This window comes from Salminus brasiliensis, chromosome 16, assembly GCF_030463535.1.
Source record: "Salminus brasiliensis chromosome 16, fSalBra1.hap2, whole genome shotgun sequence".
Classification (NCBI taxonomy): Eukaryota; Metazoa; Chordata; class Actinopteri; order Characiformes; family Bryconidae; genus Salminus; species Salminus brasiliensis.
This window is the reverse complement of record NC_132893.1, coordinates 26,555,641-26,583,634: the sequence shown is the minus strand read 5'-3', so window position 1 is coordinate 26,583,634 and position 27,994 is coordinate 26,555,641. Positions and strand designations below refer to the sequence as shown.

The following is a 27,994-nucleotide window of genomic DNA, read 5'->3' as shown; positions in this document are numbered from 1 at the left end:
TACTTGTTACTTGTTTTCTTGCAACTGTTTTAAGTTACCAAAAGAAAAAAAGAAGTTAACAAGTGAATCCGTTAAACAAGTATTCGTATTTGTATGGCCTTAAAGAAAATAACATAATTGAACACTTAAGTTATTGTAACATTCTAAATGGATATTGAAAAGTAATTTTTTAATGTAAATTAAAAAAATGTCTGGCATTTACTGTACAATGTGGAGTCCAGATCATAGATAGGTGCTATACTTTCCCCACAATGCATTACTTGTAAAGCCAATGGACGTGTTACTGACACAGTGAGCCATATATTCAGTCATTCACACAGTCTAAAAAACATAATATTAAGCATAGAAGTTTTAGCAGCCAAACATGACCTGTCTAGAAATACATTCATATTTTGTTTAAATGCTTCTAGCTAAACTTAAAAATTTCATGTTAGCAATAACATTAAGATAAATGTTATTATAACATTATTTTTTATTCCTTTTATTACAATTCATTATACTTTATTATACTATAGTAGTTGCTAAAGGTATACATATTAACAAATGGTATATATTATAATCATATATATTAATTAATTAAATATATTAATATAGAAAGTTTACTATACCGCTGAGGATCAATACTTTGCCCCATGGCTTGCACATAATTTTGCTTTTAGAATTCAGACACCAACTGTAATTTGTATCAATGCTGGATATCAATCATGAATATATGGCCCAGGGTCATAATGCAGTTTCCTTTAGTTCTCCATGCTGAAATTAAAGGCACCATTGATATTTTTCTCCGCCCTTGAAATACTGTGACCAGTGCTACATAAGTGAATGGCACTTTCTTTCATGATGCAAACACATTTTATACACATTGCATTTTATAAAAGACTTTGTTTCACTACGTCACTAAAATAAAAGTTATAGTTTTTTACTTAGTTCCCTCAAATACTTATTTTTTTTAGAAAATAAAGGTTTACTGTTGACTCTGTATATTTCTTTTAGTATCTGATTTTTTCCTTATTCTTTTTCTAAGCGTTGGTTGGTATGTTCACTTTTACACAGCAATAGGATTTTGGTTGGCCATTACATTGGCTAGTCTGGTCTGCAAGTCATCTTGTGGGGAGAGCCGCAGGGCGGGGTTAGTCCTGCTGCTGTCCAAACCGTCCAAGCTTAGTGTCCCTGTGCCTGAAGCTCCAGGATTCTGTAAGCAGAGGAAGGGTGTGTCCTCGCCCACTCGTTCGTCCTCTGTCTCACTCTCCAGGCTGCTGCCCTCAGAGCTGCCTTCACTGGCTGGCTTCTGCTCCGGCTGGCCAGCCTGGGCTGCAGGTTTTGTTCTTTTAGAGCTGTGGCCGTCCGTGGGGCTGTTCTGGTCAGAGACAGGCGCGGCGGCAGGCGTACCACTATTCTCCTGTGTGCTCTCGTACTGGTCATCTTCAGTAATGTGCAGCGGACTGGGAGGGGGGCTGGGGGATTCCAGACCATGGTTATAGTGGGCAGAATTACGAAGCTGCTGTGCCCGGCTGGGCTCCTGCTCTGCCTTCTCACGGAGACACGAGGGTGTAAGGAACAGCAGGGGGCGCTCCTCCTCGCCTGACGGGCTGGTCGCCATGGAAGGGATTGAGGTTGCTAGGCTGGAGAGAGGCGCAGACATCTCAGAGGGAGGAGAGGAGGGCGTTGCCGGGGACAGCAGTTTCACAGGTGACAGGCGGGTTGGTGTTGTCATGGTTGAAACATACCTAACAAAGAAGACACTTTTTTTCCCCCATGTAACGTATAAACATATTAAGCATAATTAGCTTTAAACATGTGTCACTAGTGTTGAAAGAACATTTAAAGGGCCCATATTTTACAGTTTATTAAAATTCCACTTAGTCTATATACATAATAATATAAATAGATATAATCAATATACTGTTCATGATGTCACTCAGAAACATTCATGTGAAAATGTCAGAACAGCCTCAGTCTTTGGGACCATTTGACCACACTTTCTGCTATCAGAACTCGGCTACACGTTATCTGCAGTAACTACACTCCTTATCATTTCGACAAGAATGGATGAGCTAAACTGCTGTAGTTTGAATGAGCACCCATATGTAAATGTGTACATGGTTGTGACATCACAACCATAAGAAAATCACAGTGGGCCTTTTTGCAGCCTGGTTTACATGTAGATACTGTATGGTCTAGATGGTACATTTAGCAACCATAAAAATATTTATATGCTACATCAAACATTTCAAAAGGTTTGTCATGATACGAGCCCTTTAAACACTACTTTTATTAGCAGTTGTTGAGTGATTGTACCTCTCACTGTATGGAGAGTCCTTGTAGGAGTCCACCGTTTCTCTTGAGTTTTTCGTGTAGGCACCGAGTTCTCGGCCTCCACCAGTGGCATTAAGACGCCCACGATGAGTGGGAGTGCCATTCCGACTGTTCTGGGCTGATAACATCACCAGGACGGCACGACTGTCTGACACAACGCTATCCGTCTTTCCGTTACTCCAGCTGTGACATCACATAGAGGACAACATTCAGAGAGGCTTTCAGTTACAAACAAGCCATCAATTACAAATAAGCAGTAGAAGAGCAGAGCTTGTAGAATTAAATAAATAGTTGTATTTATTATTATTTATAATTTACTATTACTATTATTTGTCAAATACAACAGAAGCTTACACCAGTGTATTATGTAGCTTAGGGACAAAACACAGTTGGGTTAAACACTTGTGATGTTTACGCTAGCTTCTATGACTCAGGCCTATTATGCAACCTGCTCTGTTAAACATGAAGGACATTCCCTAAACCACAGTTTATCTTCTCTAATCATACACTCATTTTCCTCCTGCTGGAACCCAGACAGCTCATTCATCTGCTGCTTTCTTTTTAAAAATTATTTGGTGAATATTAAACAGCATCAGAAAAAACACTAAGAAGATTTCTCCACAACCCTGAAGTGGGTGCTGCCAAGCTCTTCATCCTGCATTTGTCAAGCATCATTATCAGTGAAGCGAGCAGACATGGACAAGCAGCAAATGTAAACACTGGCTTTGATGATGATTCTAGTGAGGGAAAGATGTGTGGGATGATGCAAGAAAGCTACTCTAATCCTGGAAGTGATGCCTAGCAAAACAATGATGCTTTCTGACAACTTGGACATTATATAATGGGCTGAAGATTTGACCGTGCTAAAGCACCTGTATTCTGTTTTACAGAGCCTATCCAGTTATCCTGACTGAGCTTCTGACCCTGTTGAAGCACTAGCAGGAAATAAAGAGATGCTGTACCATTGGCTGGAGGTCTGTGTGACTGCAGTGGACGGCTGAGTGGACGATGTGTATTGGCTTGTGGAAAACAAAGTTTCTGTTTCCTTTTCGATCACATGCTGAGCAGGGATGGCATTTTTTGACGAATACTGCTGAAATCAAAGAAAAATGATACATGAATACACAGTACAGTACAGCAGGAAAACTACTCTTCATTTCAGAATTAAAGGTTCCCATGCTGTGAATTAAACTTCACAGCAAGTCTCAAAAATAGGGGTGTAATAGTATGTGTATTTGTACTGAACTGTCGTGGTTAGTATGGTCAAGGACACAGTCGTATAGAGAATACACGATTCACGGTAAGATATACAAGAAGCAAAGATTGATGAATATAATGAGGAACCAAATTTCACAAGCATTCCACCCCAGAAATCTTAAGTAAAGTAAAGTTTGGATGGTTTTGTGGGAATTATGAGGATTTGAGGTGTTGTGGGGATAAATGTATCGCTAAGAATTTAAGTAGTTTTGTTGGCACCCCCTCGTTCCTCTTTCTCTTTCTTTGACCACGGGGGAAAAATGGCTCACATAAGTTTTCTTTTTTTCTTTATTAAGTGAAACAACTAAAAATTAGGCATTTCACTGACGTTCGGGTCTGATTTCATGAATACATGTTGGACAGTTGTAAGGTGTGTGCGTGTAAACACACATTGAAAATACGTTTACACACTAAAGACCACCTCAGGAGCTTAACTTTTTTAGCTTAAAGTGATACTCTGACTTCTGTTAATCTGTTAATCACTTACATTAACTGAGTGCAGTCACTTACGTTAACGAGCTGCAGGTTCTCTGGTGGTGGGTGGGGGTCTTGGGGGTACATCGGGCCGTTGGCCATGCCGGCCATGGTGTTGCGCTCTCGTAAACTCTGCCTCAAGCGATCATGCAGCTTTTTCCTCTGCTTCCTGTACACGCAAGCATAACAGCTGTGTCAGACCACGCTCATTCATGCTTTTACATCTCAATATGAATCGTTCATTCAATCATTGTTTTGTTTGGTTAACAAAAAACATTAGATCATCCATGATATCAGATGGAGACATAAAATAAAAGAGGAATTACTTTGTTTTGCAGTAGGCCACCACACACATGATGCCAACAACAAGGAGAGCAATGCAGATGCCGGTAATTGTTAATACACGTTTCTGATACAGCTCCTCAGCTTCTGGAAAAGAGGATGGGATGTTCTTTTACAATCTGATGATGCAATTCAGGACAGGAAAGTCGCGTTCAGCCTTGATTACATGTGCAAATGATTTAAGGGTAGCACTGAAGGAGCACTGACAACATCCTCACTTGCACAAATCTCCAAAACTGAACAGGACCATTATAGTACATTTCCAGTAGAACAGTTTCTTTATTAGTGCACATGTTCTGTTACTGGGAAAACAGTGATGCATCTTGATGCATATTGATCACAGGATGCAGTTTTGCTGAGTAGGGAGGGAACACAAGGGGGTGTTAATTCAAGGTCGGTTTCGAAGTCATGTCATCACAAACGACTCTAAATGCATCTTCTGCAATGCATTCGAAACAGTCCATGGATTACCACTACAAGGAACGTTTTTTAACATACTACTTACTCATGCATTTAGGTTATTTCATTACACTGTTAGGACAATAGGGGACTGTATTTGACCAAACCTCTGGTATGTGAAATCATTTCTAGCATCTGCAAAACCAACAAAGCCACAGTAAAACATTTACAGGCCATATGCTTTGTCTTGCAGATGTTTTAGTCTTTCACATACCCGAGGCTTTAGGAGATGGGCCTAAAAGAGCAGCAGCACTTGGTCACAGGGCCTTTAGTGGATCCATATTTGATTTATGTGGCACATGCTAACTGTACACTGCATGTTTGAGTTGTACTAGGCGTCAATAACTGAGTGCCAGCAGGAGGGAAATATTCTATGGCAAAGTATTAGATGCCCCATGAACAAATGCTGTTGCCATGCTGTTTTATCCTGGTTATAATGTAGTTCAAGTTAGGGCTGTCACTATTGATTATATTGGCAATCAAGTAACCTTTTTTTTAGGTCAAACTATAAAAACTAAACTTGAAGATAGCATGCATTTTAAATACTCCAACATACTTTCATTGAAATACGTAAAAAAGGAAGGCTTTAAAAATGTTATGTGGCCAAACATGCATTTAAAATATAAAAAGAAAGGAATGTTATAATATACATGATCATTAAAGCTGCCAAATAGGTTCTAATCATTGTTTCAGCACTTGAGTTTAAGCAGGTAATCGTGACAGCCCTAGTTCAGTTTCAGTAAGCATCCTCTCAAACAGGCACACAACTGCCAATACGATGGCAAAACATAAAAGACACTGAGTAAGGGGGAGAAGGTTCTGGAGTAGGACAAAAACAAGAAAAATGAGGAATAACTGGGTTGAGGAAATAGATGAACGGATGAGAGAATAAGGATGGGGGGAAGGGAAGGATGGAAGGTGATCAGGATATCTGGCACATGCTATAAAGAATGGAAGGATGCAGAGTAGGAGAGCAAAGCAAAGACTGAAGGGATCTGCACATACAGCATAACCGCTTAACAATACTAGACTAGGCTAGTGTGTAGATCTGAATATGCTTGTGTGTGTAGTTATGCATGTGTTTGTGTGTGTGTGTGCCCGAAATGGAACGTCAGAGGTCCACATGAATAATTGAGGACATCCTTAACCGCCATACAGGCTGATGTGCCAAGCTGTGGTGCAGCGTTTAAGCTTTGAAACAATGGAAACTTCCGGAGAGATTGGAACGGCCTCGTTCTTCCAACAAAGTGGACTGCAGTCAAAAGACTTCAGATTCAATGAAGTGATGTGGAGCGAAATCACGTCTGTTATGGCTGTATGATCCCTTCATTAGCAAAAGGAAACTGGCTAGAGTTGAAGGAGAAAAAGGCTCAAGCTACTAGTCCTATAAGTCTGCAAACTAGGAGGAAGGAACAATTCATACCCATAAATTCAATCCCATGATGTTCTGCCGAGGCAGAAAAGATGACAAAAAGAAAGAAAAGTACAGTTGGTTGGAGGTTTGAGCGATAATGAAGTAGTCTACATTGGCTAACTAAGCAAACATTTTATGACAGTGTCATTGCAAAGCACTGCTGTGTTTAGAACAGCAACTAAATACCAGACACCTGAGTATCTCAGCATGTGACAGCAACACATTTCAAAAGCATACATCAATGGTCGATAGTCGAGTACGACTTTAGCTCAGGATACATTTCATAGACTGCCTGACATTATCTTTACAGTACAACAGTGGTAGCATGCACATGCAAACATCACTGTGCTTGCATGATGAAACAGACTGACCCTGTTGACCCCTGACATTGAACTAGCAACCACCACGTGTTTCAGGTAAACATGCTGTTAGGCACATGCATCTTTCACTCAGCTACACGATTCTTCCACCCTGGAGTGAGCAGATACCGCGGTTTACACCCAAATGAAGCCCAAACACGTTCATTGCTCACAGCCATGCTAGCCCAATGTGTTAATGTGTAAGTTTACATACAAAGCACACAACCATGTATGTCAATTTCATCAGTCATCAACATGCCTATGAGAGGTAATCAAATACATTTAACCTGACAGGGTTTCAGTCGTTTTACTAAAAAGTTCTTAGGAAGTTCTTTGTCATACTGCATTGGTAAATGCAGTAAATGAACACCAAACGTGGGGATACCTGACAAATAAGTGTGACCTTGCTGAGTAGAGCCCCAATGATATGACAATGATTTTACTAAATAATTCCAATAACTGAAAATATCAACAAATAAAAGTCATGAATACTGAAATACTGACTGATACGACTGTCAGCTGTGAATTGATCAAATTTGATATAAATAGTTTATATAATTAAAATTTAAGGTATTACTTTACTCAGATGGTTTATTATGTATTCCTCATAGATGCTCATCTGACATTTAACTGAACATGGATTAAATGCAACTGAACTGTAGTTGAATGTAAACTGTTTATTGAATTGTCTGTTGAATGTAACCCTGCACCTAACTTAAACCTTGAATCAACCCTAAAATCTAACCACAACCCTAACCTTAACCCTTTAGGGTTATCTTTAGGGCTAAATTTAGAGTTTAGGTTAAAGTTAGGGTTAAATGTAAGGTTACATTAAACAGACAATAATTTACATTCATTCTAGAGTTGCATTTAATAGACATTCAGTAGAACGTTAGTTGAATGTCAGGTGAACATCTATGAAGCATCTACAATGGACCATCCAAGTAAAGTGACACCAAATATGAATATCTTTCTTCTCATAGGTTATCTTTATATAATTTCAGTGTAACAGAAGAACTTTTTGAATAGTCACTGTCACACCAAAAAACCTTGTATATCCATTTTTAGCATTTTCAGTTTTCACATAATGTTAATCTAGCAGTTGTTTTTACACTGCATTTCCACTGAAAGTTAAGAAGTATTTTTCCTCTTCTTGTAAAGTTGCTGTGTTTGAGATACAAAGTTTTTGCGTGACAGCTAGAAAATATAAGTGCATAATAACCATGATTTTGCTGATACCAGCAAATTCACAGAACCTTTACATGAGTCGATTTTTAAACCTGACTCTGCCCTGTCTCAGAAGCTGTGTAACACACTGCTTTATTGTTTTATTGCACTGACCTTCAGCAAAGCCCCTGAAGTTATGACACCCATCTGACAGGTGTTAACTGATAACTGGATAGTGTTTTTCAAAGACAGTGTTGGGCTTTTAACTGTTAAAGTCCTACTCCAATTACAGTTTTCAGAACTTATGAAAGCACCTAATTCACTAAAACCCAATAAGCTTCTAAACACGAGTCAATCAAAGGACCTAATACAGCACTAAGAGTTGCTGAAAGTGGCCTGTCTATGCAGACGGTAAGTATATAAAGCTCTCCTGCTGTGCTGATACAGCTGGTACTCTGCCCGTCCTCCATGGCCTCACTTGTGTTGCCAGAGTGATAAAGAAGGGAAAGCAAATGCTCTGGCTGTAAGAGACATAACATTAATATCACCCAAATTAGAAATTACTGTAGGTGTTGTGCTCAATGAGAAAACCCTGAAAACTGATGATATCTTCTCAGGAGCTTCTGCTAGCACTGCACTGGCTCTCAGCCAACTGTGAATATTTCTACTGAGTGGATGAGAAAGTCCTAAAGAAGAGTAGCAGAGATGAAAACATCATATAATGCTTTGTTTTTCTTTACCTGACCTGTGCCGCTACTGATATTAGATAAAGTATGAATGGAGGTTTGATCTATGCTCTAACCCTGTTGTGATCTACTTTAGAGAAAGATGTAGTGGTTCTGTTATCTAGGACAGCGGTTTCCAAACTTTTTAATGCCAAGTCCCACATGTAGATACATAGAAGCTTAGAAATATAAGCTTGTATAAACTTTTCAGTCCACTTTCACTCAACACACTGTTCTTTTACAGCAGCAAACCATGATGAAACATGTACAGCTCTGCGCACATTATTACAGTTCAGTAATATTTAGAGATGTTTTGTTTAAGCTTGTCCTGATCTGTGTTGTCAGCCTCGGCTGTGTTTCCAAAAAGCCTCTTAGCACTAATTACAAATCACTGTTAAATGCTAGAGCGAGCGTCACATGAAACACTCCCTCTATCATTTAAGATGACAATAATAGTACAAAGCTAGAAGGAAACTGAGCCTGGGTCAATAGGTCGCCCTGTACTCAGATCACCTTTACTATTTGTGTTTGTTTCACTGGTGTTACTGGGAAATAACCCGTCACTACAGAAAAAGGGCGTTGTGTTTTATATAATTCTAAAGGCAGGAAGCCTGCGGCACCTCTTACACAGGCATGTGCTTCAAGGGCAATATTTCTTGCCACGTGAGCTAATGCAAAGAGCCACATTGCCAATGCAAGTAGTTCGGAAATCAGGTGAACCGGAGTGCTTCCTAGTTCGGGCCTAAAACGCGATCCATTGAGTAAAAATTTACACTGGCTTTCTCGTGACCCACTCATCCCTGCAGAGCAATCCATCAGTGGGACGCAAAACACTGATCTAGAGTGACCGACTCCCAGCTATGTTTTTGCTCCTAGGAGAAAGACAATAGCTGAAAGTTAAAGATCAACTGACAACACATGCAGTTTTGTAAAGCCTGTCACAAGTGACTTATTTACTAGCTGATTGACGTCACGTCACACAGCTACAAAGCTTTTGGAAAGTGTCAACAATATCCAGAACTTAATCCTTTACATTTAGGAAATGAAGCTTAGTTAAAACATGTATCATTTCCTTCACATGTTTCCAGCTTCAAGCATATCTTCATACCACAACCCCAATATCAGCTGAAGTATTGAGGGTAACATGCCCTACTTGTTTGCCTGGTGAGGAAGTTCTTGCACTTTTAATCTTGCTTTGTAGTGCTTCTCTGATCTCTCTAAAATCCATGTTTCCATTATTTGGCTTCTATCTTGTTTATGTTTCCAGTTGAGAGTGGGTTATGGAGCAGAAATGGACCTTCAGCAAGCTTTCAGTGGGAACTGGACCACAGAAGCCACTGCACTAGAAGCTACTAAAGTGTAATCAAGCTAGAGTTGGAGATAGTACATTGCGTTTAGGCATCAACTAGCTCCAAGGCCTGCTGGGTGCACATGATAAGTCAACTCCTACAAGAGAGCCCCCAGTTAAATGGCAGTGCTGAAATTTATTTGATTCCTCTGTGTCCACACTTAGACTAATATTCCTACCCACTCCCTGCCTTTCCAGGTTAATAATCTGGTGGAAAAGAAACTTGGTTAAAAAATGCTAAACATGCGAGGAGTAGGCATGGTAAAAGATGCACAACAGAACCCCAAAACGGCACAGAAAACTCCCTGATCTGCCTACGAGGAAAACAAAAACGAAGCAATAGGAAGTAGCGCTGATTGAGCATGCTTCAATCCAAGCACAGACAGGAAAAGGAAATAGACGTACTGTAGAAGCTGGGCGTTACGTAGGTTTGGCAGCGATCACCAGTAAAGTCATTTGGGCACCTGAGAGGGAAACAAAAAAGTCACAGAGAGAAGAGAGAAGAGAGAGAGAGAGGAAGTGAGTTGATACCCATAAGTTCTCCCCGTGCCCACGGGCATTTCTGGTGTTGCCTGCTAAACGTCTCACAAACATTAACCAATGTTTGTTAAATCACACTCTTCCCAGCTAGTACCTACATCACAGTTCCAAAGTCACAACTTGGTGTGAGATTCATTTCCAAGCAATTCCAGGCAGTTGACACCCCCCCATCCCACCCCCCAAAAAAAACCCACTCAATTGAGGCATTAAACAAATTAGAATGCAGTGTCATCACCATGCGGACCAAACTGTGCAATCATCAACTGTTCCAAATCTTTGATGTTCGCTTTAATTTAGCAAGGCAGCGATTAGTGGCTTGGAGAGCCTTGCGCCACACACATTCACACACCTGTCCACGTCTAATGTGGGGGACAGATGGATAAGCCTGGACCTATGGAGACTGTGATTAGGGAAACGAGCAGGGAGAGAGAGCGGGAAAGCAGAAAACACCAGCTATGCAGCATGCGCTTAGGGGATGTTCAGTGACTGCACATACGTTTTTGGTCTATGACTCTCACAGGCTCTGTGTTTTGACAGCGGTCCCCTGAGAATCCTGGGGGGCACCTGAGAAAGGGCAGGGGGGGGTGGCAGAGGGATGAGCACAGGACACAGACTTGCACTGAACATACACAACATCACAACACAAAACACATTTAACAGCACAACACAACAATACAACTATTAAGGTCCACAGTATTTTTCATGGACCATTGTATAATTATGCTTAACATTTATATCACAGCTTTCCTGGACAACGCAACATTAGCCACAAGGGCTGTTATGGGCTATTTTTACTACACTTTTGGAATAACCCTAAAAAGCATTTTAAAAGATCTTCCATATGATCGAGAGATATGGAAGCTTCTTATGAAGATAACTTAGGAATCTTTTTTTTTAGTTTTAGCAAACTGCATAAACACTAAAGCAGCTCTGTGAAATCCTTAACAATACATTTATGGCATTATCACCTTAGCTTCTTTGTGCAATAGCTGTTAAACATGCTTTCCACAGCCACTTGCAGGATCCAGCCAGGCTTATCGTTGGACTTCCTCTGTAGGCTTTATAAGCTCCAGCTGACCACTGGTGCACTTTGGCATGCACTGGTCTTCCCTGTCCAGCTATTACATTACCATGTTTTAAGGGGGTAATTTTTGGAAAAAGACATGGCTGGATTGGAGAGAATAATTGTACTTCCAGGTCTGTGGTCCTCTTTTAAGTTTTAAAGAAAGAGTTTGGGGCCAAGAGTGCCTTGTTCTGATCCGGAGCTTTCAGCAGACCATCTGCTTTCCGATGACGGAGAAAGGGAGCTTTCTAAAGCTCTGATGAAGTGGATCTAGTGGCGTGACATGGCCTCGGATCCTTTACAGCTGTGGCTCTTACAGCGTTATAACAGCTGGGACAGCTGAGTCTCTCCACAGAGACTGAGAGAATACAAACGCTAAGAGCTGAAAGAAGTGTGTTCAGATCTGAAAGACTTGAGAACATCATTGAGACGGGATGGAACTGCTGTTTGTGTGACACGAAGGTTAAAGACTTGAAGGTTAGAGACACGTAACCTATTGAACTTACTTATGAAAATACATCAAGACTTCGTGTGGAAACACAATCGCAGGCATGCAAAGGCAGTTTACTGTCAGGGTAAGAGGAGTGTGCCTTTCTCTAGACATCCTGTGTGTCAGGGTTCATCTCCTGACACGTCTGTTTTAGACTATTGAGACACACACTGCTCTCGCTCTCTGATCCCTGGAGATGCAGCCAGCCTGCCAACTGCTGCTTCAGCACAGTACAGAGATACAGATAAAGATAAAGATACAGAGATACAGATAAAGGGAGAGCAGAGTATGGGTGGCTGATCTGGCCAACATATATTGTCACAATACTTAAACACATTTTCATGATACGTGTATATAATAGAAAGTATTCAGTATGTTTTAACTGTATTATTTTATAATACAGTTATGTATTAGAAGTGAAAAAGTATAATAGAGGAACTATTGGGTGTCCTTCAGTTTGAAACTGTGGAGAAACCTCTTAAGGTGCTTTAAGTAACCTTAAAAAAAAAAAAAAGTTCCTTACACTAAAAGCATACACAAACGCTCTATAATTGGCCAATTTTTCATTTGTACGGTACATGCATTCTACATCTATATCTACATTAGTTTTAGACTCAGAATAAGTGTATTGTGACAATTTATCTTGATCGCGATATCATATTGCCCACCCCTAGAGAATGACGGAAATGAATCACAGGGACAGGCGCTCTTCTGCTCTCGCTTGTTGCGTCCTGCAGTGCTTGCGGAACTAAAGCCCAGACAGCAGCAGTGCTTTTCTGCTTAGTCACTGAAGTATTTAAGGCGAAACTCAATCTCTCCGTGGACGCTAAAAGTCCCTCTTATGTATTGGATGGCCCAGAGCCAAAGTGTCTCCTTGGCAATGTCAATAGAGGTGCTGTACAGGGCTGCAGTCATCAGAGCTTTTCCTTAATGATGCTAATGGATCCACGCTTCTGCAGATCACTGATGAAGCAGAATGTGTGAAAGACTGAGAGGCACACATTCTACCTCCACATGCAAGAACGAGATGTTCCTGACTTAATATTTCTATTCCAGGGTGAACTGTCAGTTTAATGAAATGCTGTAATACAGCAGATAAAAGTAGGTGGTCTTAAACAGATATCACACAAACAATCTGTGTGCTTGGTGTTTAGCGTTCAGCTTTGATGCTACAGCAGAAGCTGCTAATGAAAAAGTGTTCACTCATTTAAACGCTTTCATTTTACTGCAGCACTTTCACTTTGTTCTTGACAGTCTCATGTGTGCACTCCCACAGTCCTACCACTGTGATCCTCTACCCAGCTTAGTGGGGTGCTTTAGTTAAAGGGATGTTTCCTTTATAAAAAAAAAAACGCGACTAGCAGCTGGGCTCTCAACACTCCCGATTCTGAGTGACTTGCACATGCAGGCAATGCTTTTGCTCCTACCGGATTCTACAATCCCCCAAGGCTTCAGTGGAGGGAATCTAAAATTACATGTGAAGCTTTGAACAAGCTAAATGACATCAGGCTTCAAAAAATTCATTATCCGAATCACAGTGGATAATGATACATACAGTGACAGCTCATCAAAGACTAAACTGACTCTAAAATAAGTCAGCAAAGACACAACATCTAATGGCGTGTCTTCAGGCTGTTATTCAGCTTTCTGAATTTCTATAATTTAAAACCAGTCTAATTATATCTATGATTATTATTACAATTATATTATTACTGTATAACTACCATAAATGCGGAGAAGCTGATGGAGGTCTATAAGGGTATAGGCGATCATCATTCGTCATGTCCTACCTGCAAAGGCGCTTGATGCTGTTGGGCGTGACCTCCAGAGTAAAGCAATCTCCTCCATTCACACAGTAGGTCCTCTCCTCTTCACTGCAAGGAGTCACGTGACTGGACGTCTTGGCCGAGGGTGTGGTGCTGGTGGCAGCTGAGGAAGACAGGACAGATCCGGTCATAGAGAACACTTACATTCAATTCTATAGTACTTGTGCGGATTGCTTACATTGACAAAGAGAACCAAGATCCCTGAGGCTTCACTCTTTGCCACCACTGTTACATTCAGTACTTGGGCAAGCTAAGGCAACTTCGCGGCCTGCAGCTACAGAATTATGGGAAATGGAGGTCGATGATGTTTTACACACTGCCGTTGCATCAGACTTTCTGTCTCCTCTGCAGCAGCATTGCAGAACTGAGACCCACACAGAGTTTGATCCCAACGTCCTTCATTGTTTCTAAATACCAGCGGAATATTAGAGAAATACGAGATGGCACGTACTGCACTGACAAGGCGTTTTGGTTTATTGATGCAGTCTGAATCGATGCACACTGCCTACCCTTGAATGCCAAACACCACTGCCTGGAATAATGCATTAGCTATTTATGCCAAGTTGAGGAGCCAGTAACTCTAAAACAAAGAAGTACTTTGGCTGTATGGCTGCAGCAATGCCAGATGCTGTACCTTTTATATAAATCACCATAAAACTAGGCAATACACACACAAAAAAAGTTATCATGAGTAATCAGTCAAATTAGCTTTGATTTTCTAGAAAGTGCTCTTAGAACAACTCAAAAAAGAATTTAAAAGCACTTACAAATGCATATAAAACACAACTTAACCACAGCTGGCAACTTCTTCCACTACAACTAAAGCATGCCAGTCTGACCACACTTAAGCTTAAGTGCACAAAGAGATATACAAAACCAGTAAAGAACAAAACATCAGAAAAAGGCACTACCTGTGAGGTTCTTGTAATATCTAGACATGTGGAGCCGCATATCTTTTCTGCTGTCCACTGCTATGCGGTCAGGATCAATAGTCCAGTGCACGCCGCCTTCTTCACTCTTACCTGCCCTCGCTCGAGTGCTAACTCAGTGCTCATCAACATTTTTAAACAAGCCCTTCCTGCCTCCGGCTCGCTACCTCACTCCCCACGTCACACCTGGCACGGGGAACACTCAAACCCCGCCAATGCAGCTGTGCGTAAGCAGAGATGTCATAAGTGTCCATCCCAAGGAAATGAGTTTGCACCTCGGCCACTAAAACGGACAAATATTTATGCATGGAGCAACGGTGCTGCTGGACGGCCTGGCCTTTGATTAACAAGCGCACTTCCTGTCAGGGTACACACGCACATAGATGTTCCCTCTTGAAGCGGACATGATTAGGGAATACAAAATGACACGCTGCAGCCATGAGCAGATGCTGAACCCACCCACTTAATCATCGGCTGTGTGACTCCACATAGTAATTGATCGATTAAGCACTGGTTTTAAGACGGAACAAATTCCAGAAGGATCTGGGAGTGAGAACATTGATACCCATCAGTAATGGGCTCTGACATTACACTCCCTTCATCTACGCCCTAGCATGTAATCTGACAGCTTATGGCCCTATCCTCCATTTGCAAATCTTAAAGCAACTGAGACCTGAAAGTCAATGGTTGCAAATACTGTAGGCTAAAAAGCTATTAATAACAGTTCCAGTACAGCACAACTGATCCTGTTTAAGAGGACATCAAATTGTCAAATTCCAAGTAATAATGATGAAAAAATATAAGTAAATATAAGGGTTAGATGAAAATACAATATTTAAAAGACATTTTCACGATACACTATATGTATCGAAATATTTTGACATGCTGAAGCATTCGATTTTAAACACGGCTGTCCAAATACTATCCCTTATTTAGTGCAGTGACTTATATTTACAGTTTTTGCACTCTATCCAGTTAAACCTGACTAATTATGTTCTTTGTAATGAATTCACAATATTGTCATATTGACCAGCTCTAAAACAACGTAATTTTGACCATATTGCCCACTCCTAGAATATCACAGCACGTTTTGTCGATGCCTATGCACCGCAACACCATGTTCCTTTCTGAGAGACAATCAAGTTACCTTACTGAAATGCTGCAGTGAAATCATAGGTCAGGGACCCCATCAGGTAACCGCTGAGGTGGGAGAGACATGGCCATTCAGTCAAATGCAATTCAATCTCTATGGCCCATACCGCTGTTTTTCTAGACAACCAACGTTTGGTTGAATAATTGACAGTGCAACAGATTGCTTTTGTCTGCATAACCTAATTATTGTGTTTCTCTCCCATTAAACCTACTGGATCAGAGATCAGAGGCTGTCACGGATCATCAGTCAGGGCCCAACAGCTTTCTATGGCTCCAGAGAAAGGCACTCAAAATAGATTAGCATATGGCCAAATCACAACAACACATAAAAAGAGGAGCTCACAATGACAGCGGTTACAAATAGCATTGAGGTACGAGGTGGAGTGACAAGCAATTCAGTTCAAGCTAAAAAGTCTAAAACAAAGACTATTCAGATCCTGCTTCTCACTTCGCTCAAGTGCCAGAGACCAAAACAAAGTAAAACCGCCACCATAACAGCAGGGGACGTGGAGTCTTTTCAAGGTGAGGGACAGAGCATCCAAACCATTCAGCTCACGTATGAATGTGTCTCAATGCGATCAAAGCACCACGGCCTCCCCTGAAGATGCTACTGCTACGTATGAGTGATGGCTCAAAAGGAGAAAGGTGAAAAATCAAACTTTGTTGTTTAACCTTCATTTTTTCAAACTGTTCTTTGTGAATGTTGTCAGTACAGGCCTCTGTCTAGGGCCAGTAAAGCAAGTGATAAAGACCATTTAGTGAGATCTGTTGAACAAGGCTTGATTTTTAATTATTTAAACATTGAACATGCCTGGCACCACAGCAGACCCACAATTTCTACACTGAAAACAATTTTCTTAAGCTGCGTCTAAAAATAATTGTTTCCGCCACAACACTCCAAGCTATAATGAACAGAAGCAGATCTTAATTTAAACTGGCTGTGGGAGGTAGGGTCAGGCTAAATTTGAGACAGGTTTTGGGTTTCAATGCAGCAGAGCTGAGTTCCACTCTTTTTTTTAGGACTCTAGATGAAGGCTGCTGGCTAGCTCAATCGATTTGGGTCCATTTCATTTTTTTTGCTGGTGGAAAGAAACCCAAGAGCAGACAGCGCATGATGGTGCATTGCCAACAGTCTCTGGCTTCCTGCTCCTCCTCCTCCTCCTCCTCCTCCTCCTCTTCTGCGCTTGCTGGGCTAGCATTTTCCAGCGATGTTCTGCTCATGCAAACACAGCCCGATACTAGTGCACTCAAGGGCAAATACGGCACTGCGGCGAACAACTGAGAACCAGACCAACTCTACCGGGACAGAAATGTATCACTGACCAACCAGACTGCATTCAGGTCAACAGAGCAAAGACTGGTTCGTGAATTCACCCTAAGCCATTGTGAGAACAAGACAACACCATTAGCTCCAGGCTAGTGAGAAAAGCTATTCCAACAGCAGTAGTGCCAGCAGTAGAAGGAGATAAAATGCTACTAAGCTTGTACAATGTTAATAGATTAAATATACAAAAATATTAGAACAAACAAAAATAAATTGTCGTCTACATTAAATTACAGCAAATAAAGTATAAGCAATCACACATCACACATTTCATTGTGTTGTCATTGAACAAGCTGAATCGTGATCGATGAGTAAAATCTTTAATTCTAATATGATTATTCAATAAATCTCATCAGTAAACTATAGTCGACAAAGACAAAGCAGGTATAAATGGCCAATATGTTCTGCACAGCACTGAAGTCTGAATATAAATCTGAGAATTCATGTTGTCTAGTTTGGACCATCAATCGCCAGGCACATATTAATATTCCACTCGCAACCACCCACCTAGAGTGCCGGCCCTGCGCTGATCGATTATAATTCATTTTCTCCTTTAAGATGGGCTTTTGCTGTCTGAGATAAAGATCTACTGAAATGTTCTCCAAGTGTCAAACCGAATCCTTACACCTTAAATCATTATGGCCACTGTATCGGACTGGCAGTTCCGCACTCAGCTGCGATCTCGCAACGTTTAATGATGACGCATGACAATTTCAATACACTGAGGACAAAACTGTCACTGATCATGTTGATTATACAAAGCTATTGGCAAGATGAAGACACGACTGATGGCTTAATCAGCTCCACAGAATGGAGTTTATCTAACGGACGAGAAGAAACTGAGAAGACTTCTACATATCTGTGAACAAAGTACAGAATAAATATGAGAGCTCAATGTCCTAGATTTAGAAGATCTAACACAGGAGAAATTAAGGTCACCAGGATTTCATACTGTACGTTCCAGAGAGAGGAAATGAACACACAGTCTTTGAAGCATCATTTTCTCATGCCAAAGTCAACTGGGTTTACAACATGTTCAAACAAAAAGGATTTAACATCATCCATCTATCCACCCAAAACAGGTATGGACCTGGTGTCTACCCTGCAGTACACGCTTAAAAATAAAGGTGCTATCGATGCCATTGCAGAACCACTTTTCAATTCCATAAACAACTAAATGGCCAACCTTCTATAGCTTCAGAACTCTTTAGCACCTGTATTTTTAATAGAGTAGAGCAATAAACATTAGTCAGCTACATTTAGTCGGCTATCCACAATACTCAGTACTGTTCATATGATGGACGTAGTCCTTCCAACAGACTGAAGAACAGAAAGCATTGGAGATTATGAGACCTCTGTTGTGTTGAAGAAGGAGATCACTTGTGACACAGCCGGAACCTTGAATGATATCAGTGGGAGAGGGACCAAAGAATGAACAGCAATTTTACTTGCTGAATTAGTGTCTATACTTTCAGTTTATACACCCTGAAGGTGCATCAGATGGTGTAGCCTCTCTGCAGACCATCCATCTCTAACACCGCCAGTCAGGGGTGTCAGATGACTCTCAGCCAGAGCCTGCAGGAAGAGTCCACAGCATCTGTTTGTGTGTGAAACCATGGTGACTAAGTACGCCCTTGTCCCAGTGCAATCGCCAGGTGGGAAAGGTGTGCGTCGCACAGCTCTTGGGCAACTGCAGGCACGTGTCAGGAACCGCACCACTGGCTCCAGGCTGTGGAATGAGTGGGCAGCACTCAGCGGAAAAAAGGATTTGTTTTCAAAACCAAATAAGGAAATAACTTCCTATAGAGCCGGTGGGCTGGAGGCTACATCCTCCCTTTCGCTAAATTGCTATAGTTTAAATGCTGCGCTGGCTTGTGTTTGGAAGTGCAGCCAGTGGAGAGTAAACTGCAGTCACTTTTGATCTTCATAAAAAGATCCACAGCCTAAGGGCAGTTCTGATTATGCTAAAAAATCTCTAAAATTATCCAAGATCTTAGGCCTGGAATAATTTAAGGATGCTTGCTCTTCTCAAGTCATGCACCAAAAAAGAAATTAAAAATAAAATGTTATATTATATTATATATATATCTAGATAGCGTAGGATAAAATATATATATGAAAAACATGTTTCTAAGCACTGCTTACTATGTTTACAAGTTCTCTATGATCCCAATTGGTCATTGTTCTGGACATTCTGACAACATGGTCAGAGTATCAGGTGGTAAATTTCAGTGGATAAAAACAGCAAATCATATTACCTACTTTTATTTCCAACTCCTTTTTAGGATTAACACCAAAATAACATGACAAATATCTATATTTCACAATTTGGTGAGAACCTCACTCAACACTACTTTACTTTCTGATAGCCTAACAAGCATGAAGTCTTTTAAGAAGAACTTGTCCGACACACTACACTAAAAGAACCACTTTTGGTTCCAGAAAGATCCATCTTTATAACAGAGATATGTGAGTCTCAAGAACATGTATATTGGTAAAGAACATTTAGCAGTGGAAAGATCCTTTCACATTCATCCATCTCTATTAAGAACATGGTTCTTTATAAAAAACTAAAGTGGGTCTTCTACAGTATCACTCAAATAACCATATGAAGCACCTTTATTTTTGGTGAGTGCTGGTCAGAGTGTACCTGACTGACCAGCAGGAAAGCTTTAGTAAGACAAGCATTAGCACATCAGCAATCTTTGCAGGCTTAAAATCCTATCAGCTACTAAACAAAAGTGCGAAAAGAACATGGTTTTCTACTAGAGGGAAAGAATCTGGGCCCTCGAGTGCTTCAGCCTGATTTACATGCTCGCTGGAGCGGGTGGAGAGAAAGTGCGTTTGATCCCACATAGTGACAGGGGATACTGCAGGCTACAGGTTCTAACCAGAGGGGAGGCAAGCGGAGGAAGCATCTGTTTTAATCAGGACACTCATATAGTCTGCTAATTACTTTTCCCACTCTGCTCTGCCATGGACACAGTGGACACCAGTACCAAGTTGCTGGGGGGGAGCCTTGTGACAGCTGGTGCAAGGGAATTGCTTTTCAACTCAAGAAATATTTAAGAAATTCACTATCTACTTGTTTTGCTCAAGGAAAGTCATTTTCTTGCACCAGTAATTTACGATGTACAACAATACTCAGCTCAGTGTAGTTCTGTATGAACTGCTATAGTATTAGTTGGGAAACAAAGGAATCTAGCATTAAGGCAGAACAGTAAATCAGGGGTTGTTATTGTGATATCCCTAAATGCGCCTAATGCTGCAATATGGAAATGAGCCAGTAAGTAAAACATAAGTATGTTATTTTGTCAAAATAACGCAGGCTAATCTTCACTAATGTCACAACAACTTCTTTTTAATCCACTGCAAGGCATCTCAGTCTCAGTACGTTGCAACATAACTGCAATGCCAGTAGTTTGCCCATAATATACAGTCCAACCGAGCACCATCACATGAGATTCTAAAACTGTTCTCAAAGTTAGTTTTTTTTCCATTCCAGTGAGATTGATGCTTTGGCAACGCTGCAATCCCCCTGGCCAGTGGAAGAGCCTCCAGAGCCAGCGCTCACACAGAAATGTGTTGTGCCATTAGTGAAAAATCAGACTGCTCTCTCTAATTCTGCCATCAGGTAGCCTCCAGCACTGCCCTTTCTGCTCTGAAATCTTATGAAGATATTAGTACAGAGTGCAGAAGTCTTCCTTTCTTTAGGCATCTGTGCCCAGTACCCCAAAGTTTATCACTATAAATTGTATAATTTGTTTGAAGTACGGTGCCGTGGCTTTGTTGCCACATCAGACCTGGCTCAAAAGGCTAAAGCATAAACTGAAAGCACAAGCAGGTTTTCAGTTTTGGCTCTGGTTGAAACTAAAGAGAAAGCGTTAGGCAATCAACACAACGCAAGATTCCCCTGTAGGCGGTGGCAGGTAGACATTCCTACCACTGCTCTGCTATCAGATGATGTTACGGGGTTAAAGGAGCGAAATGCCAATAATCTGTGATACCCATCCAATGACCCTTCAGTTAATCCTATGTGCACTAGTGGAGGTGCAACAGGCATTAATGCCATAGCAGGTCAGCACTTACTTGTTCAGTCAATGCACCTCATTAGCAAACCATTCTTTAGAAGAAAATTCACTCCCACGTTTTCATGAAGATTCTGACATTCGCCCAAGGTTTTCTTATTTAGAATTTGTTCAGTTTGAGGAATATGGGATCCATCAGTCTAAGAGCAAAACTGTAAACAATTCTGTAAAAAACACATCATGAATCTGACCCAATGTTCAGAACGGAATATAAAACCAATATACAAACAGTGTCACAGACCAACAACTCCGGCCGCAATATCCTACTTGATCAGTTCAAGAATGTGAAAACTACAGATATAGGTGTCAGACATGAATTTAATTAGCACCACACTGTTCATTTGTTACAATGACTGAAGGTAGGCAGCCTGTAGACAAATGGATTCATTTGTAAGAACAGCAGGATAGACTTGCACTGCAGTCAACTGTATAATTATAGCCTCGTGGTAAATTACACAGCAGTGTGGCGGTAAGTGTTCTGTCATTTCATAAAGCAGCAAAATAAAGAACTCTTTGAAGATCTGATGATTACAATGCGTGCAGACAAGAAAGCTAACCCTTGAAGTGTATTGATTAGCCTTAAAATATTCCTGGCTTACCGGTGTGAGTGGACAACTTTGCAGCACAAATGAATCAAAGCAGTCCACACAGACAAAAAAAGCCATATCCATTATGGAGAAAATCGCTAATGCACAGCAAATGGCAATCCATGCTGTCGCTTTAGTCAGGCTCTTTCCATCTCATCCTGCTACTCGAGTCACAACGGCTGCAGCGTTCAGTCCCCTGCGCCTCAGAGGCCGAGCGGAGAGGATTGTGGGAAATCGCTCTGAGGCAGCTGCTTGGAGGCGCGCATCTCTGCGGGACAAGGCTGAATGGCTCTAACCCGATCAGGTGAGGGAGAAAAAAACCCACACTTTGGTTATCTTTCTCTGCCGCCGCCTCACACTATTCACAGTCTCAACCCACAGCGTCGGGTGGCTCTAGACAGCTTATGCTGAAGAGAAGCCCTGAAGCCTGCGCTGTTGTTCACCTCGCAGATTAAAGACACGCGGCTAGATCTGAGGGCTCGCTCTCAACAGGATTTGCTCTTTTCCCACCCATTTTCACCCACGCTCTGATACATTCTCTGTTATCACAGGGGCAAACGAGGTTACCATGTGCACGCTCAGTGACAACATCTGCTAAGCAAGCCTCCATCCTGCTTTGTAATGGTCCATTGATGTTGTGTGGATGCACACAATTGACCTCTCCATGGTCCACAAACGCATTCCTTTGTAGCTACTGTAGAGACATTGGGCATGCTTTACAGAACGCTGACATAAATCCTACTTAACTTACTGGGGAATTGCAGTGCATAATTGTAGAGCGGTAATGAAAGTACACACAAAAAAACATAAGGTTTAACAGTCACGTTAATTAAGACCTATTCTTTAGCATCTACTATGAATTATTCAGTAACTATTATATATATTTAGTATACACTATAAACTATGCAGTGCCCACTATGATTTATTGCATCCTCACCATCTTTACCAAGAATTATTAAAGTATTCATTAATCAGTATTCATTATTCAGTATCTACTATGAATTATTCAGTGTTCAGTACGAATTATTTAGTGTGTACTATACTTTTTTCAGTATCCACTATACAAAAAAAATCTAAATTCTGGGGATTGTTTATGTTATTATCTATTGATTTTGGAAGTGAATGAAGAATGGTAATCACTGTTTACTAGCATTAAGAGCTAATTTGGTACACACACTAAGTATTATCATCATACATTTACCTATCCTGACTGCAGTACAGGAACAATGCTGCTCAAGGGACGGGGAGCCCCTGATTGGAGTGAAGTATGTCCACAATGAAACATAAATACATCAACTGTCTTACATTAATTTTCTCCAATAATATACGTTTTTATAATTGTTAGTTATTTTACACTTTTAAAAGAAGGAGGTCATCCAGGTGTTAACCATTTAAGCACTTCAATTCTGTATACATGGATTAAGCATGGACTTGGATTAAAACCAACTGCAAAACCAAGGTAATTCTTCATTGAAAATCCTAATCTTAGGCCTTATGTGGGTCCAGGCAATGGGCCTGTATATGGGTATACACATGAGTTACTCACTCTCATATCTGCATAACTTACGTATGAGCTTCACAGTAACCAGGTACTGAATAATTCATGGAATGCACTGATTAGAAGTGTTAAACTACGTACATTAAAAGCTTTAGAGTTTAAGGGGTTAAAGAACAATTAAAACCATCATTAGTTACATCCTATAAAAGGCACCTTAGGTCAATTTACTTTAGGATTAAAACTAATCTAGACCCTCATTACTTAACACATACTACTTAATCCATATTTAATGTTCACCTCCAAAGAAACAAGAGGGGGGAAAAAGAGGAATGTGTGACACAGAGCGCGGATTAGTTGATGAAAGAGTTCTGCACAATGGAGATGAAATCGCTGTGTGCGTGGGCTCTGCTGCACCAGTAGCACCACATTAATGGAACTGAGAATTCAGCAGGGAGCAGAAGTCTCCAAAACATCCTCTACAACTCACACAGCACTGGCAGAAGATCGGAAACCGACGCGTATATAGACACTAATCTCACATTGGGACACTGGGCATGCCATGTACGCAATGACGTAACGTAGGAAAGCGTGAAAGGAAAATTTGTTTAGAGGCTAGAACGAATGCAGAAGATCAGCATAATCTGAGGGATAATACGGTGGGATAGAATACGAACATTAGCCAAGAGTGACACAGCAAGTAGAACTAAATATGGAAACATCTGGGTGGCCTGCTGCTTTTAGCTCCATCAATAGTTGTCCAAATACAGAGGCATTCAAGCATTTAGGCACCCTTGATCTGTTACTGCAAATATCTACCACATAATAGTAAACAATAAAACAATGAAGAATGTAAAGGGTGATGCATTCTTTTGAACACTACAGGCAAAAATAGTGCATTAATTTTGTTTTGTATGCTTTCCGAGTGGAAAAAAGACAGGAGCCCCATGCAAAAGCTTGGGCACCCCAAGGGATTTGAGCTCTCAGATAATTTTTATCAAGGTTTCAGACCTTAATTAGCTTGTTAGGGCTATGGCTTGTTCAGGAAGATCTTGCAGGCTGTGGAGTGGCGGCGCTGTTCTACTGTAAACATGTCTTAATGAAGGAGTCATTAGCAGAAAACCTTTCCTGCATTCTTATTCAGCATCAGAAGTTTACTAATTTAAACAAGCCTGATGCATTTTATAAACAGGCATGGTTTGGGCTTGTGATAAGCCAGTGGCACTGGAAATATTTTACTAGTATGAGGGAAATGGATTCAAGGTCATGAGGAAAAAAAAATCAAACCAAAAAAAACAAAAGCCTATACATCTTTATAAAATCTGTCGATAGACCTCAAACAAGAACTGAAAGACTCTCAGCTGGCTACACAAAGCCTTACAAGCTGTGATAAAATCTTAGTACAGACCACCCAGGGTGCCCAAACATTTGCTTTGGACCCTTTTACTAAAAAAAAAAAAAAAAAAAACCTAACAAAAACTATAAAAGATGGAGATAAAAAAAGCAAAATATTAAAGACCTCTTTAACTTAATGCTTTTGGAAATCAGGTCGTCTTTTACTCACTCAGCTATTCACAGTAACACACATTTTGACCAGGGATGCCTAAAAGTTTTGCATGCCACTGTACACATGCAGTGACCTAAAACTGTCAAAGTCATTACTCTCTCTGAAGTAATGAACATTTTTCTATCCACAGCTTTTATCCATCCCAAGCATTAGTCTAAAGTGCATGGACTATTAAAATGAGTGCATATAATAATATGATATGTAATAGATCCTTAAACAGTTTTCATTTATGTAAATCCTATAACGAGAAGCATGGATTTTTCCTTTAAATGCTTGTCTCTCAGTCTAATGTAATTATTCTACACTGCTACTGTAGGCAGGCGGCTAAATTCAATAAGTCAAGCATGACGGTAGACAGATATAAAAGCAATGCTGGTCTGAAGAGTTAGTCTGTGTGAGACATGAATGTGGTAATTGGCCTATCCGTGTTCCACCCACAACTGTGTTCTTTAATAGCAAGTGTTGCTAGGCTGGCCAGGCTGTATAGAACGCTGGCAAAAGGGCCACTATACCCATTGAACAACTGTAGTGCACAACTCAACAATTTTATTTCATATGTATGTGTAAAAGGTCAGATTTTTTGGGCTAATGTTAGCATGATGGCAAATTATTTGTTGTCGTTTCCAACCTGCCTGGCTTTAATCTGGTGTAACTCCACAGTCTATCCTGTAACACAGCATCTAAAATCACATCATCAGAAACAAGTGTTGAAAAGTCCTGTAAAGCTTGTCTAACCACGCAACAGTCGCATATCTGGGTGGGGTCATGTTTGAAAGCTGATGTCCCGTAAATTCAAGAGTCGAGAGTTCAACCCAATCTTATTTGGGGGATATTTTGAGCTACTCTGTAATAGAGCAGCTGCATTATTCTGTAATGTGAAACGTTTTATTATGGTCGAGATGTGTGTATTGTTCGTGTGTTTGTGTGTGTGTGTGGTTCAGACAGAGAGATTGGGGAGGGGAACTCTTTTGGGAAATAGTTTCTCATTTGGACCTGTTGATGCAGAAAAGCTATGCCAGAGCCTCCATAATGACCACCTGAACGCCACTCACTTCAATCCCCATGAGTAGAACCTGTCCATATACTGAACAGTAAGTAAACAGCTCTGTTCTGCTTCACTGGAGACCTTGCCAAGGACTTACCCGTCTCAACAACAAAATAAAAAAGAAAGAAAGAAAAAGAAAAGAAAGAAAAAGAAATCAATAATGCAAGTGGTAGATCACATCTTTTTACATCCGGTGTTCAGCTCTGGGTACGAGCGTCGTCACACTAGTGTCTTCCACGTTCCAAAAGAGAGCCACAATGTCAGGCAGACATCTCTTATGCATAATGCCTCATACAGGCCCTGCGTTGCATGCCAGCCTGTCTCTCCTCATTACAGGCTTATTAAAGAGCCTGCATTAGGACAGGCATCCATAAAGGATCAGACAGCAGAGACAAATGTGTTGTTTGGAGCTGGCACACACCGAGCCCTCCTTTCAAATGAAGCAGGAAGTTTGAGGGTATAATGAAATATGAATCACAGATTTCTGCTCACAGCAGCAAATGGGTTTAATACTCAAGCGCACAGAATCAGGCCATGGTTACACAGAGAGTGATCCAAGCGTTACATCTTACTTGGTGACAAATGTCCATTGTAAAACAGATAGATCCGGTCCTAAAACCTGATTGGCTGAAATTTCCCATATACACACACACAACTATAACACCCTCACAACATCTGGATTCCATATTAATGCAGTACTGTTTTAAACCCAGTCAGTTAGCTGCAGTACATTACCAACGGCACAGCGGCTATGAACCAGTGCAAACCCAACTCTACCTGTTAATGTGTTTCACCATCAAGAAGCTTAAGGTCCAAGAAAAGTGAAATGCTAGCACACCTCGGACACAGGAGTTTGATGCCTGCTCTGCCCCAGCGCCACTGCTATACCATGGAAAGTTTGTAGGGTATGTGTGTAGCATGATTACTGTTCATGGACTCATAACCACCAAAGGTAAAACTCCTGTAAATTTCCCATTTCATAAAGACAATGTTTGGTTGCCACAGTGACAATCTGAAAAGGTACTCCAAAACTTTAAACCAGGAGATGAAATACACACTCATGGAAGAGTGAAGCTGGATGATTCAACAAGGACAAATATTGAGGCGACAGACAACAAATAAATCTAGCTGTGCAAAGAAAATCTGCACAAATCAGCTCATGACTAAAGTAGCGCATGTCCTATGGCCCTCCAGGTATTAAAATGCTCAGTTTGCCAACTGAGTAAGAAGTGCAAACATGCTCAGGAAAACAGGATGAAAAAAAGCAAGAACAACAAAAGGAAAGGCTCAGAGGAGGCAGATGAGCCGCAGCGGGGAGGTTCTACGTCTCCACGTTTTCTAAGCAAGTGCTGCAAGGACTGAGCTGGGCTGCTGTGGGTAAATTAAAACGAGAACTCCTTGCCTCCCATGGGGGAAGCCACACACATGCCAGAGAGATGGACAGGGAGCGTGGGTGGACTGGGTTGAGCCTACAGGATTAACCTTGGCTGGACGTCCTCTCCCACAGGAGTCCAAACGACGGTGGAAAACGAGCTGCTTTCTGCTGCAGTGCAGTGACCTGTTACAGCAAAACCTACAGTAGAGAAGCCACATGCTAGTCATGATGGAGGGGTGGGGGTGGGGTCGGGTTCAGTGAGGATGCAGAGCATGCGAACGAGACACTGAATGGACGGCGTGTGTGCTGTGTTAATAAGCCACTGTAATTTATCATTACTGCAGCAAGAGAGGAGAAACTAGCACTGCAAGGTGTGGCAGAGAATGAGAGAGAGAGGAGAAAACGGGGGTGGGAGAGGACGGAAGAGTGAAGGGGAGAGGGAAAGACCATGAAAGAAAAAAAGAAAAACAAAGGAAACGGTGAGACAGAGAGAGAGAGAGAGAGAGAGAGAGAGAGAGAGAGAAAGGGTGGGAGACATAGAGGACATGGAGGTATGGCACACTCTTAAAAAAGAAAGGTGCTGCAATGGGCTCTTTGAGTGAAGCCATAGAAGAAGTTGCTGTAAATGTAAAGGTTCTTCACACTCCTCTTA

General features: G+C 41.1%; 1 protein-coding gene across 6 annotated transcripts in view; it reads right to left on the bottom strand.

Annotated features, from left to right (window-relative positions):
* Positions 1 to 584: 584 nt before the first annotated feature.
* The window catches only part of nrg1 (neuregulin 1), a 63,512-nt gene continuing 36,102 nt past the window's right edge, over positions 585 to 27,994 (bottom strand). For 2 of the 6 annotated variants that reach the window (XM_072658148.1, XM_072658143.1), the window contains 7 exons: positions 13,745 to 13,883; positions 10,898 to 10,965; positions 4,374 to 4,476; positions 4,084 to 4,216; positions 3,279 to 3,409; positions 2,299 to 2,499; positions 585 to 1,727 (listed from right to left, as the gene is read on the bottom strand). In XM_072658148.1, the coding sequence (XP_072514249.1) occupies positions 1,046 to 1,727; positions 2,299 to 2,499; positions 3,279 to 3,409; positions 4,084 to 4,216; positions 4,374 to 4,476; positions 10,898 to 10,965; positions 13,745 to 13,883 (1,457 nt within the window). In that variant the 3' untranslated portion in view covers positions 585 to 1,045. Of the gene's footprint in view, positions 1,728 to 2,298; positions 2,500 to 3,278; positions 3,410 to 4,083; positions 4,217 to 4,373; positions 4,477 to 6,271; positions 6,296 to 10,266; positions 10,326 to 10,897; positions 10,966 to 13,744; positions 13,884 to 27,994 lie in introns of all 6 variants that reach the window. The other 4 variants (XM_072658147.1, XM_072658149.1, XM_072658144.1 and 1 more) reach the window with 4 other exon arrangements.